Consider the following 14,534-nt stretch of genomic DNA (forward strand, 5'->3'; position numbering starts at 1 on the left):
AAAGTCTGCAAACACGAGAAACTCTTGTCATTTCTCTGTCTTTAGCCTCATCGTCTCCTCTGACCTCCAACCTTTGACCTTTGTCATCCTGTCTGTCAGCCAGAAATTAATGTTAGTGTTTCATCTTGAAGGATGTCTCAGTTCCTAAAATGCATGTCGAGGAGACAGAAGGTTTGTTAGAGGAGATATGAGTGCAGATGTTCAGGTGTATCTGCTGCATCCTGTACACAAGTCTGTTCCACTCCACTGTCACACAGAAAATATAATATTACAATAAAAATTTGACTACAAAATGACAGAAGTTTTACTGGATTTCAATTATTTTACATATACAGTATTTGTCGATATTTTCACAGGTTTTTACACTTTTTGAATGTTACAGTAGAGGTTAGATTAGAATGTTTCTTTGGACTTTTAGAATCCTACATTTGCATTTGATGATGTTGCCTAGCAACAGGGACTACACCTACAAGTTCAGGTTGAGAATCACGAAATCCTTTTTACTGGAAGGCATTTTGGTGCTGCAGCTGTTGTGCAATATAAAAACGTTGTGTTGACTTGACTTAGTTATTTTTATCTTGTTTATGTGGCATGGTTGCTGATTTATTTATTTGTGAAATTTTCTTTCATTATTTAGTGTAATTTGAAATTAGTTTTGTTTCATCTGCCAGAGATCATAAAATATGCATGCAATACATGCATTTCAACAGTTCTAACCTGTAATTTTTTTCAGAACAATTTACTGGAACTTCACAGATTTTCTGTATTTTGTTAAACTACAGGGAATAAGCAGTAAAATCACAGAAAAATGTACATGAACTCTAACCATAAAAGAGTGTAGATGTTTTAAAATAAACATTTTACAAATCGTACTGGAAAGATATTTGCCATTATTTGGGGGGAAAAGTAAAATTTAAAAAATTAATTGATTTACTGTCTACTATTTTTCAACCCCTTATATATTACAGATTTTAAGACACAACAAAACAAAGTAAGCATAAATATTTAGATTTATTTATATTTGCATTTAATGATGTTACCTAGCATCAACTCACAAGTCAAGATTGATCACCGTAAGAACACCTGAAAAACTGCCACACTTCATCGAAAGTGTTTCAAACTTAACACTGAATTTCAGTGGGTCCCCAGAAATACACCAAGTCTGACATGGATCAGATATATTGTTGTCCTGTTATGTGAAGAACAGAGATACACAGACATGAACACACTGATTCCTTGAATTACAATAAGATCAAAATGTAGTGACTTACATTTCCGAAAACGTAAATATTACCATGGAATGCTTTTCTTTGTGATTATAAACCATTGTCTATTGTTCTTGTGTATCTATTGTATCTATAATACTGTCAGTATTTATATAACAAAGTCTAAACTTGTGACAATAATAGTTGTGGACATTGACCACTTCAACTGATCACTGTGCAAAGTGTAACTTCTGCTCAGGTGGTGTATCGGCTGTAATATTTCATTTCCTGGTGCAATATTTAATAATAATGTGCAAAATTACTTTACTACTTGAGTGTGATTTTCAGTGTTGCTACTCTTTCTAATTTAGCTTTATTTTCATGTATTTCATTTTTTATTTTATTTTTAACGGGGTCATTTTATCTCATATCATCAATGATTTTTGTTCAACTATTTGTGATCTCTGATGGGCTTGAGATTTGCACAAAATGTGGATGTTTTTTATATATATATATATATATATATATATATATATATATATATATATATATATATATATATATATATATATATATATATATATATATATATATATATATATATATACAATTTCAGCTTGAAATATCAAATACTTTCTGAGACAATCTTACTTTCAGGAGGTTGTTTTGCGCCTTGAAACTTAATACTTAAATGTTATCTTGGATAGTTTTTCATATGTAAAGGTGAATGTTTCACAGATATGATTTTAAATATCCATAGTTTATGATAAAACTGTTTCAAATAAGAGATTATCAACCACAAGGCCCCTGATGAATTTAGATTGAATAACACAGTAATGTGTCTTAGTCACATCTTTTCTATTAGACACTGCATTTATCCTCATGTTATTGTATTTTTTTCTGAGCAATATGTAGCAAAATAATTTTCCCCCAGGATTAATAAAGTTCTATCTTATCTCATCTTATTAGTCAAGTTGAAGTGAACAGGAAGTAATATTTCTCATATTTGAATACATATCAGTAATGGTTTGAAGAAAACTGTCCAAAAACACCACTGAGCCTGCACCATATCTTAGGTGGGTAAGTATAATGGAAACAACGTACACATTGTGAATATTAATGCATATTATAAAAACTTTTTTTTTTTTTTTACATAACCTTAAGTTCTTTTGTTATTACAACTATTCACCTTATAAATGTTTCTTGGGTTTTACTCATTATAAAAAGAAATGTATACAAAAAAAATATTTTATTCAACCTCAATGAAGACAAATTAAATCGTTTCATTTCAGTTCATGGGTAGAGTTTCTACTGTGGTGGTGATTTTTAAACTATGAAATTAATAACTCTCAAAGGAATACAGGAATAACGTGCCCACTTTGTGCTACATGCTTGCTGAATCATGACTGCACTGCTTGAGCCACTTCAGAGAAACTCATGTTTCAGTCATGAGGAGCTCTCAGAATTTTCCTCTTAATTCAGACATGGCTCCACGATATAATAGAAGGGCTTAACTCCAAAATCAATTTCTATCTAACACATCATTTTTGATCATAAGGGATAAGAAAAGGAGTATTAAACTCTATCATCTGATCGTTTTAAGTCTTCTGCTGCACCACACTAAAAACATATCCCCACTGTGGGAGGACAGGATTGATGCAAGAACGGGGACATCTACCCAGAATACCCCATATGAATTATTAATGGTGATTAATAAATGTCTGCCCTCATGTTATATAATCACTGACATCCACATGGGTCACCCCGCTGCTGACCAGCAATTAATCATGCAGTCACTGCGGATTCGCTTTGCAAAGTATTTTTCTTTCCCTCCTCACACATTTATTACTTTCCCAGGCATCACCACAGTGCTGACCATGACCACCCTGAGCACAGTGGCCAGAAACTCGCTACCCAGAGTGTCCTACGTGACCGCCATGGACCTGTTTGTCACCGTCTGCTTCCTGTTTGTCTTCGCTGCCATGATTGAGTACGCCATGCTCAACTACTACTCCTACAGTATACGCAGACCTCCTCCCAAGACACAGAGAATGGTAAGCATGTGGTCAGTGTGTCCCTGATAGGCTGCTGTATTATTGCTCTGCAATTGCTCCTGATATGTTTCATCACAGTCAAGGTTCTTCTCCAAGTGACTGCACAGTGATGTAATACCACCAACTAAAACAGCTCCAAAAAGATGCAAAATGACCACAATCAGACACAAATTGACTAGAAAGAGACAGAAAAGAACGAAAAAGAGATGCAAGACAACCACAAAGATTCAAAACACAATGACCGCCAACAGGTATGTTGTGTTTACATGTATGTGTGTCGTTCAGTCTAAAGAGTTGGGGATTAAATGTCTGTGCCCCAAGGCTCGTAATCTGTTCATGTGTATCACAACTGCATTATTAAAGATAATTAAAACCTGACAGGCCAAATATGACACAATCCTGTCACTGACATGACTCCTTGAGCTCACCACCACCTTGCTTTAGACACGTCTCATTAGCCTCGGTTCAAGGGTGCTATTGTTAACTCGGGGGACCATCAAGACTCCCAGATATCCTTGGGATCAGTATCTATGGTCCATCTTTATATAAAAAGAAAAAAAAAGATAAGAAAAGATAAATGACAAAACACATGGACACAGCCACCTTCATAGCACCTGCTGAGTAAATCATCATTGATTGTGTGTTTGTACAAAACAATCTGCTTCACTGCATTCATGGCTGGTTCACACTGGACTCTGTGTCATATTATGACATATAGTAGGTGATACTTAAGATTTTCTGAATGACCAGAGAAAAGCTACTTAATGTTTGCCATCAAGGTCTATAGACCAACATCAGCCTTTAGATGGTGATATTGACTGAATCCACAGTATGTCAACATATATACTATATATAAACACAGGGCACAATGTCTTGCCAGGAGCCTGGCATGTCTTTGTGAGCACATGTGTGCAGTCGAAACACATTTCTTTTACAGCTGTTGCTCCTGTTCGAGAGTCTAATGCTCTGTGTAGGCGTTCTCAAGGCTGCACCTGCCGCAAATGCTTTAATGGTGTCGGCACACATCTACTAAAACTGAGTCAGCCACTGCTGCTGTCATTTCTCGCTCTCCACATCCCCTCCCTATTCATTATTTCCTCCCAGTGTACAGGAGTTCTGCTGAATGTGTCTCAGGGCTAAAAAGACTGTCAGCTCAGGATGAACAATTAAGTTGTGTTCCATACAGTCCCCCTCCTCTGCATTTCTGGCTCTCTACTGTATTTTGGCCCAGTCTGTCCGTGGGGAAGCCTCACATCCCCCCCCACCCGCCACCCATGTAGCTCCTTTGTGCCGCCCACTCAGTCAGTTCTCTTACTCCACATCACACATCTAACCCTCCCTCTCTCGCCTACCACTTTTCTCTAATAGAAGACAGAAAAAATTGCAAAGATTTTACCACAATTAGGTGTTCCCATATGATTTTATGAAGATCAGAGAAAAAGTCATGTAATGAATTTTCTCAGGAGGTACTTATTCAGCAATCTTGACTGAAAATTCAAGCTTTAGCTGTATTATGTGAAATAACATTGCTATGAACTAATCAGGATGGTTATATATATATAATTTAAAAGTTCAGGGTCACCCAAGCATTTAAATGTTTCCCATGAAAACTGTTGTTCATGTATACATAATTGCACAAAGGTTTTCTAATCATCAATAAGCCTTTCAACACAATTAGTTAACACAGGAGTGATGGCGGCTGGAAATGTTCCTCTGCACTCCTATGTCGATATTCCATAAAAAATCTGCCATTTCCAACTAGTATAGTTATTTACCACATTAACAATATCTAGGCTGTATTTCTGATTCATTTAATGTTATCTTCATTGAAAAAAATGCCTGAGTTCTTATATCTATCTATCTATCTATCTATCTATCTATATCTATATCTATCTATCTATCTATCTATATCTATATCTATATCTATATCTATATCTATATCTATATATATATATACATATACATACAATAAACATTTATATAATAAACATGAGCATTATAGTTCATTTCTGAAACTCTATTTCCAAAAGGGAATTTAACTGTTTTAAAATCCCTTAGACAAAAAAACACATTTTAAAAATGTGTTTTTGGTGCTGTTGTAATTTTTATTCCATCTCATGGCAGGACAAACATAGGGGATGGTTCATCACTTTGACATCTATTCAGCACATCAATAGTTGAATCTGATGGAGTTTTCTTTCTCATCTAAAACATCAATAAATACATGTCAGCACTTTGTGTCCATATAGACTCGCCATTTTGCTGTAATGATCAGTCCCAGCGCAATTATCTACAAGAGGCACAATTTCGACTTTATGACTTCATTGTAACATAATGCAATGCAGCAAAAAGGCAGGCTGCATTTATGAAAATGATAAAAATACTATAATTTTCAAAAAAGTAGTGTTGGTTTTTACTTGTTTTTAGATATTTTTTTAACAAAGCAATAGTGTAGCTTATTATCTACACAGGAGTCACAGCTGTTCACTTAGCCTGACATTCTAATTGTTTGAGCTTTCCAGTCTTGCACTTCACATATTCAGATTCATCACTCAACATCCTCAGTATTTTTTTAACAGTGCATCCTTGATTTCAGACTAAGGTGGGCAAAGAGAGTTTACTATTTCTAGTAAGCAACTGATGACTGTTGTTTAAAATGACAACTGCAGATTTTACGGGCTACAATTCTACATTTTCATTTAGCAGACGCTTTTATCCAAAGCGATGCACATCTGAGAGTAGATACAACACAAGCAAGGATTCAAAATTTCATACTTGTTCTGACAATGTTCTGGGCAAAGTGTCAATTAATTCACTGTAACTCCTTCTCTGTATGCTTTGTCTTGCAGGCCTACTCATCTTTCAACATGGCTCGCAGCCCTCGGACCATGATGCCCATGGGCAACTCCTTATTCTGGCCTGACTACGACGACAACTGCCTGTACGAGTGTCTGGACGGGAAAGACTGCAAGAGCTTCTTCTGCTGCTACGAGGAGTGTAAAGAAGGCGGCTGGAGGAGAGGACGGATCCACGTCAACATTCGCGAGTTGGATTCCTACTCCAGGGTTTTCTTCCCCACGTCCTTCCTACTCTTCAACATCGTCTACTGGGTCAGCTACCTCTACCTCTAGTGTGTCTCGGGCCGTGGGCCCTGCTGAAGCAGCCCCTGCCATTTTGCACCGTGGCTCATGGTTTGAAGTCAAAGCGAAGCGTAGAGGAGAAAATGAGGTGGATTCACTCTGTTGGAAGTGTGAAGGACATGCTGCCTCTGGAGCGATAAGAGATGGAAAACTACATCTGTGCTGTGGTACACAGTGTAAAGGTCATGATACTTGGAGCAGTGGCACTATACAGTGAATAAAACGCTCAGCAGTAGAACAACAAGCCGCCAGCATTAACTTGAATGGATAGGTCCCATTTATGACTCTCTCAGAAACCAAACAACAGCTGTGACTTCAGAGACGTTCGGGGATGGGGTTGCATAGCTGAATCTTGGTCGTCGAGATGGCGAAGCACCCATAGTGCCTTCTTTAGAAAGGGTGCGGCACTGAGAGACGCAGCTTCAGAGTTCCCTCCATTATCTTTATTACCTCATCCATCACACCACTGCATGCTGAGCTGTTTATTCTTTGATGAAACAAACCCAGAACACACTTCTCACCACTGGAGATGTTAAAAACTAACACTCACCATTCATTTTGTAGCACATTAGTTTTAGTTGTACCCTAGAATTAGTTCTCTTTTCTAAAAATAGAAATGTTTTCTTGTTCTTCTTCTTCTTCTTCTTAGAATTAGTTGTTCTTTCACAGCAGGTCTTCTAGCTCACACATCAGTTGTTAATTGTTAACTATGGGTTAGAGTCAGGGCCAGTGGTTGTCTGGTAAAATCTTGTTTATTGAGTCAGTGAGTTTTTGTTCCTGATGCTTTATGACCAAGTGATGCATTTTACAGTAGATGCCAAGAAGATATGGGTGTTTTTAATGAATGCTGGGTTACACTCTTACACAACAAATGTATAACAACTGCATAAATACATACCAATCTAATACTGAACATGCAAATCATATCCCCGGGCATATTATGTATGTTACAATCTATGAATAAGCAGATTAGGGTTAAGATATTGGTAGTTTCTGTCTGAGAACAGATATATGAAAGCAGAGTTCCGTTTCGTTGAGCAAACCTTAATTCTTGCATATACAGATATCGAATTTTTAAACCGAATTACCAAGATCTAAAGAAAAGTTTGACATCTTGGGAAATCTGCCTACCACACATTCTTAAATACTAGCCAGAGCCTTTATTTACCTCAGTGACAGTGGACTTTATTTGGAGCCTAAAGGTTTTATTTTTTATTTCACATATTCCACAGTTAATGCAAACTCAATACTTCCTTCATGTTCACAGTTTGTTACTGTGAAATTGGAATAAAATAATACAGTAACAACAAATCAGGTGTGCCACCAAGACCGTTTCCCTTTCAATAATGTTAATCCACCTGAAATGATTTTTTTTTTTTTAGATAAAGGATCTTTGCCACTTTGTTTCAATGCATAGGCTTTTAATATGAAACGTTGAAACGAACCAAATATTAATGAGAATGTGGCAAATAATTTCATTCAAATTAGATAAGCAATTCAGACCTTATTTCTGTTAAAAAAACAGAAACTCCAGCCACGCTGTTGTAGACTGCTGCAGATAATTTCAATCTGCTGTGTTTTTTTCTATTCATTTTAAGTGACCCACTTATTTATTTGTGCTGCCCATGAATTTGAGACCAATTTTTACAGAAGAATTAATAACTTTCTTTGGCAAGAGTTATTCAAGCAGATTGACGCCACTTTCATGTCGGCAGGCAGGAGCTATCAAGCGTAGCACAGAGACTGGAAACAGGAGGAAGCAAAAAAAGTCTAACTCCAATGCCTCCACATTTTATTGGGGTTGTGGACCGAGAATCAGTAAAGTGTTAGAAAACCTGTCAAACAAGTTAGCATTTTTTATACTCGGACAGATCTAAAAAAAGCAAGGCGTAACATGTTAATCGGTGAGCTTTAGGTTATCTATGAAGAGCTTCATAACATAAAACTTGAGCCAGGCGAGCTGTTTCCCTATTTCCAGTCTTTATAAAAGGCAAGTAACCTTACACATATATGAAAGTGGCATTTTCTCATCTAACTCTTTTGAAGAAAACACAATTTTCTTAAAGTGTTGAACTATTGCTTCAAAGTGTTAGTAACCCCAAAGAAATTATGAGCTGCACATAGAGACTGGATGTAAAGGATGGACATAGCCACACGTCACCCATTAGTTTGTGGACCACTGTCGAGTTTGGAATTTGCCGTCTTGACCTTTTGAAACTAGACATTATGGGCAACGGATGGATCTCGCTGGTTATTCGAAGACACCGAGCACAGAAAAAACACGAGCAACCAGTTAATCACAAAGTAGTCGCGCACTAAAACATACCCTATGTTATTATCTATTGTACAGTAAATGGGACCATAATTTACTAAATTAGCATCATGCTGAATTAATTAGACCTGAAACTAGCATTTGAGACCAAAAACTCATTGGGATAATGTTAACTGAGACAAAACATCCAGTGAGAATTATGGTTATTGTCTCTTTTTTTGTTTTGTTTTTTTTCTTACAACTATAGGAATCACACCTTACTGGCTATTAGAAAGAATATAGGTTTAAATCAGATCTAGTGGCTATGGCCATCTTTTCTATACAGTCTGTGGCTGTGTGGTTGATGTTACTCTTGCTAAAAGCAAACCCATTGCTTTGGTATGAAAATGTTTAAAAATTAAATATGTTGTATATTGACACAAAATGACAAAGTAAGCTGCAGATATATTAGTTCTGGCTACAAGCCATTTGAACCCTACAGCACATTCAAACACACATGCACTACACATGGCCTATTTATTTTGCATTAGAGTTCTGCCATCCTGTTTCAGAAGTACAGCTCAAGTACATAAAATTGGAGCCTTGATGAAAGCTTCAGTTTTATTTCCCATTTTGGCTTCTGAAAAATGAAAGGAATTTCTGATGTCCTGCCATATGCAGGACCTTAAGGCACACCCTGTGCCCAGCTGGCAATGATCACAGGTGCTGTAAAATAGGTTCTATATATCGTGAAAGTCCACACACATGCAGTACGCACAGCAGTGCTGAAAAATGGATGATAGAGGATCCTTGTTGATGACTCTTGATGGAGTTCCACATCCTCTCCTCAAACATGTAAAATTGATGCCATATATGGAGGACACACTCATTGGAGAAAAAACAAGGATGGGACGGTACCGACGGCATTTGAAACATTTCGGTTTTGTTCACTGTTCTATGGTGTTTTTTGCAGTTGTTTGGCTTTATAGAAGAATCAGCCCCCTTTTTCTGTCCTCCTCCCCCAACACAAACACACACACTTTTCCCCCCAGTATTTGTATGTTCAGAGAAAAGCTTTTATGTAAGATGTATCTAATTAATGTTTCTATTTTCATACAGTTATATATGGAATGTATGTTAGGCCAGTAGCGAGGCTCAAGTCAATCTGGTTCCAGTTCAGTCAGTTCAAGCAGACGTGTTTATATTTAGGGGTCCTACATATTCATAAGGCCTCCAGACCCACTTGTGTCCTGTCCAGAGGTTTGTAATTGCAAATCAAATTGCCCCGAGTGATGCTAGGCAAACAGCAGAGGGGCCATTACCCTGTGGGTCATTACGTACTCTGCTGATTTACCATATTAGAGCATATAAAACAGTTACATTTCATTAGTACTGGCTCTATATATCTATGTATCTATCTATCAGCATATCTATCTATCTAAGAACTGACTGAATTGACCAGAGCTTGGCCAACACCGCAGTAAACTCTCCTCACCTCTATTTCTATTACACTTTATAAGTGTCTTAGTCTGTTGAGATACTTCAATAAAACAAAATCACTTTTTTCTACGTCTTAATGAAAATCACCTGCGTGTTTCAACTGACTGGGACCTGTATTTATAAAGCCTCTGTGAAATCAGAGTACTGACCCAGGATCAGAACTGGCGAGCATAATGAAGTCGCTCAAGAGCCTCTTCCAGGGACCTCATCACCCCCATTAAAGTTTTCCAGCTTGTGTGAAAAGCAGAGACTTAGTTGCACAGAGGTGTCAGAAATTCGTGTATTGCTCCTATTTTGTACTGCAAACCAATTTTGTTGTGATTGTCAGCGAGATCTCTGGAGGACGGGGCTGTACACACAAAAGCCACTGATCTTGGATCAGCACTCCGAGAGGAAATATTTTATGAAAACAGGATCTGGAGTGAAAATAGGTATCTTTTTTCTAGTGCGTGGTACATTGCTTATATTAATAAATAATGTTTTGGTCAAGTAATGCTGTGAAGTCTTTTTGTGTGAGAAAACGCTGATTCATGCCAACATGAGAAAAACTGTGTGTTTGGTTGAGCCTCTGGTAAATTGCTTCAGTGCTCTGCTATATCATGTTGAGCAAAAGATCGGAAAGGATTTAGGACTCATGGGGGGAAACAACACCGTTATTTCACAGGAAATTCTATCATTTTGGTTTTGACTCCACTGTGTATCTAACTGATACTGTTCATACCATCCTTCCTTTAGACTTCAGTGCCTTCTCAGCTCTGATCCTTTCCTAATTCGAACAGGATTGAACGGTAACCCAAGAGTGACCCAAACCAGCTGTCACTTAAAGCCACTTCAAATACTGTATGTGACTGCAATGCAAGAACGAAAGAAGTAAGTTCCGAATAAGTGCCAATACCTCCTGGTGGTTAGTTTCTGACAGCTCCATTCTTAGGGGGTGTGTCCATCAAAGTGTTATTTGCCAGCTGAAAAATACCAGGTGCTCCTCTGAAAACACAGGGCTTGGAGCACTTCAGAGGTGCTGGATTGATTGAATCTGAGAAGCTTTGGTTGCTATGCCCAAGTTCTTCAGTCGAAGGCAACTAGAGTTTTCTTTTGGGTCTTCAAGACATTTCACTTTCATCCAATAGGCTTCTAAAGTTCTTAATGAGTGATTTGGAGTCTCGGATATATATTGTCACCCGCAATGTCACATGGCTAATGACCCATAAACGATCTGAGGCTCACATACATCGAGGTCTCAAGACTGTTACGAGTACCTGATAAGTGGTATCATAGGCCTCTTCCTCTGTTTAGAAATGACTATTCCAGTGTAACATTGATGGGTTCTGTCACCTTTCCCTGTCCAGAATGTGAACCTTGCTGTCCTCAAAGGTGTGACTCTTATCTTTTAGATGCAAATGGTTGCAATGCTGAGTATTGTCTTAGAGGAGCTGGTTCTCCTGTGTGAACACTTGTAAAGCGGTTGTTTAGTCTCCCCTATATATAGGTCTGTATTCTTCTTGCTTCATTAGACTGCATATAAAGCATTGCTCGACTTGTTTTAGGGTGTTTTTTTTCCTCAGGGTGAACCAGTTTTTGAGTGTTGCTGGGTCTGAAGAGCTCCAGGAAGTCACATTGAAAGAACGTCTTTCAAGTTTCTGATTATAATGTTGTTCCGTCTGTACTTCTTCTCTGTTCTGTTTGGTATTGTCATGTGTTTTTCCAAATATTTTTGCAGATTTAATGAAGGCCCAGTAGGGATAGCCACAGATTTTAATGGCTCTCTTAATATGTGTGTGTGTGCATTTTCTTTTCCTTTTGTCTCGGTGTGGATATTCTCAGCCCGTTTATATAATGATCTGAAGAAGTCTCCCTAGATGAAAGATAAAACATCTTCAAGAATTAAAAGGAGAAGTCTGATTGCCTTGTACTGAAGCTGTTTAGATTACCATGACCTGGATGACAGCTATGCTATGATATGAAATAAAAGCACCTTGCCATGCAGCTAGTGTTTTTACCATAGGCAGTACCATTGCAAACTATTGAAAAATATGCTGGCTTCAGGCAAAAACCCTTTGGTAGACATCCTTCAAAGTCTGCAAACAAATGCGTATTTACAGTAACTCATAATAGTTGTAAAGATGTGATTTTTTTTTTAATTACATCGTTGACCAGCCATCATTAATTATTTAAGCTGCATTTGATAGGAAAAGTCATCCTCTATGCTAAAACATGCACCCATAGAGCAGGTTAAATAGCTACTAAAACAGGATAGAATCTATAAAAACAAGCTTAGTAACAATATTCAATCAAGATTTAATAGACAAGTAGTTTTTTTTTTTTTTTTTCCTTGCAAATTCCCACAGCTTCACATAATGGGCTGCCTCTAAGACTTCAAAAACTTTAACTTTGGATAAATTAATGTCTCAGAATTGAATCAAATTATGCTTTTAATCTGATTAAAATGCAAGGAAATATAAATGGCAAGCAGATACTTTACAACTACCAGCTATCAAACACTAGCTGATGCCAAAAGTTATTAGAGACTGTTCACAAACATCAAACCAACCAGCTTAGCTTCACATCCAATACACAAAGATAAGACAAACCTTTTTAATAGGGAAAAACAAACAGAAATCTCATGAAGAGCAACAGAGAAAAGGCTCCCATTTCAGGGTGGAGGATAAGATATGCAGTAGTATATGTGTATACAGGGAAGGCTGAAGTGTCAGTGCAAAAAACTATAATACAGGACTGATCCTATTTCTAAATGGTTAGTTCTACCAACTGCTTTATTTTGTCTTTTTGAAAGAACACCAGCTTATTCATGCTAATATAATTCTGCAGATACAGGTCAGGAGCTCAAGTTATTGTTCGCATCAAACTTTGGAAAAATGTGATCCCAGTGACACTGACAATGGCATGATTGTTGATCAGCCAATCTCCTGGAATTTTACCACAGCACTTTCTAGAGTTTACTCACAATTATCTTAAAAACAAGCAAACAATAAAGTCCAGTGAGGGCCTGCTCTACCTTTGATAATTCCTTGTTCATCAGAGGTCAGAGGAGAATGGTGGTCTGCTTGGAGCAGACACAAAGGCTACTATAATATACTTAGTTAACCACACTTTAGCTCAGACTCACAACACACCAATCCTGAGGTGGACGGGCCACAACAGCAGAACCTCATGTATGAATCCAAGGACAGTTAGGGCCCCTTAATACCAATCAATCATGATCAGAATGCCATGGCATATCTGAGTATTGTTGCTGATCACTTGCATCCCTGTCTGACCTGTCTTCTATCAGTTATTTTGAGCACAATAATGCACCATGTCCCAAGGCAAAAGTCGTCTCCAATGGGTTTCATTAACAAGAGTCTACAGGGTTTCAATGTTCTCCTCAGTCACCAGATCTGAATCCAATACAACACCTTAGAGATGCAGTAGAATGGGACATTAGTCATCTCCCCTGCCATGCAATTTTTTAAAGCACAATGTCATATAAGATGGCGTTATTCGTAGAAAAAAAAAGAACCTCAAAGAAAGAACATTTTAAACTGATTATTTTATGTGTTTCTTGAACCAACATTTCGCTGCACAAATATGAAAAATTGAAAGAGACAATGGTATTTGAAACAACCCTTGATGGTATCATCCATAACCTTGAAATGACTAATAAGTTCAGAGTTCACAAGAAAAATATTTAACCAATGCACACTCTTTGGTATTATTAGGCCAAAAAGTCATCTAATTCAATGTTCTGAAGGGAAAGTTGAGAAATTAAGCTCTCCCTATACAATACATCGAGTTACAACTGTCCTCAGGCAGTATGCCTGCCTAATAGCAATGACACGACTAATATCCAGTGACAGATGCATGAGCACGTCATTGCTTTACCCTGAGTTTGGTGACCTAGATTGAAGCAAGCGGCATGAACAGAGTAGGAGCAAGAGACAGACAAATAAGTGGAGCCAAAGGGTGGATATTACAGCGTGGAACTCCACCACCGCTGAAACTGGAAGGAGCTCCTGACACCTACGCATGGCAAAAGCAGGGTGGCATGCTAACACGGCAGTGGCTATGTAGAGAAAAGCACTTCTGCAGTAGAAATCTGAGCTGTCACTGTGTGTATGCATGTGTTTACCTCTTGAACTCGCTCTTTCCTGTAAAGTGACAGCTTTGCTTGCCAGAAGAACTGACACTCCTTGTGAGAATACCTACGATAGGGATTCAATGCATATGTGTGTTTGTGCAAACATTCAAACACTGCGTGTTCATGCGTGACTGCAAGACTTTCCAGTGAGAAGGGATTCGTTTTGTTAGTATATGCGTGGGTGGTCTGTATGTGTAGGATCCAATTAAATTACAAGTTCTTCAACCAAGAGAAAGTATAGAAATATAA

At 37.7% G+C, this 14,534-nt stretch overlaps 1 protein-coding gene across 2 annotated transcripts in view; it reads left to right on the top strand.

Moving 5' to 3' along the window:
* The window catches only part of LOC111563567 (gamma-aminobutyric acid receptor subunit gamma-3-like), a 115,826-nt gene extending 105,183 nt beyond the window's left edge, over nucleotides 1-10,643 (top strand). Inside the window, exons 9-10 of one of the 2 annotated variants that reach the window (XM_023262683.3) lie at nucleotides 3,063-3,259; nucleotides 6,109-10,643. In XM_023262683.3, the coding sequence (XP_023118451.2) occupies nucleotides 3,063-3,259; nucleotides 6,109-6,390 (479 nt within the window). In that variant the 3' untranslated portion in view covers nucleotides 6,391-10,643. Of the gene's footprint in view, nucleotides 1-3,062; nucleotides 3,260-6,108 lie in introns of those variants that run through there. The other variant, XM_035944671.2, reaches the window with a different exon arrangement.
* Nucleotides 10,644-14,534: the final 3,891 nt, after the last annotated feature.

The sequence above is a fragment of the Amphiprion ocellaris genome, chromosome 24 (assembly GCF_022539595.1).
Source record: "Amphiprion ocellaris isolate individual 3 ecotype Okinawa chromosome 24, ASM2253959v1, whole genome shotgun sequence".
NCBI classification, from domain to species: Eukaryota; Metazoa; Chordata; class Actinopteri; family Pomacentridae; genus Amphiprion; species Amphiprion ocellaris.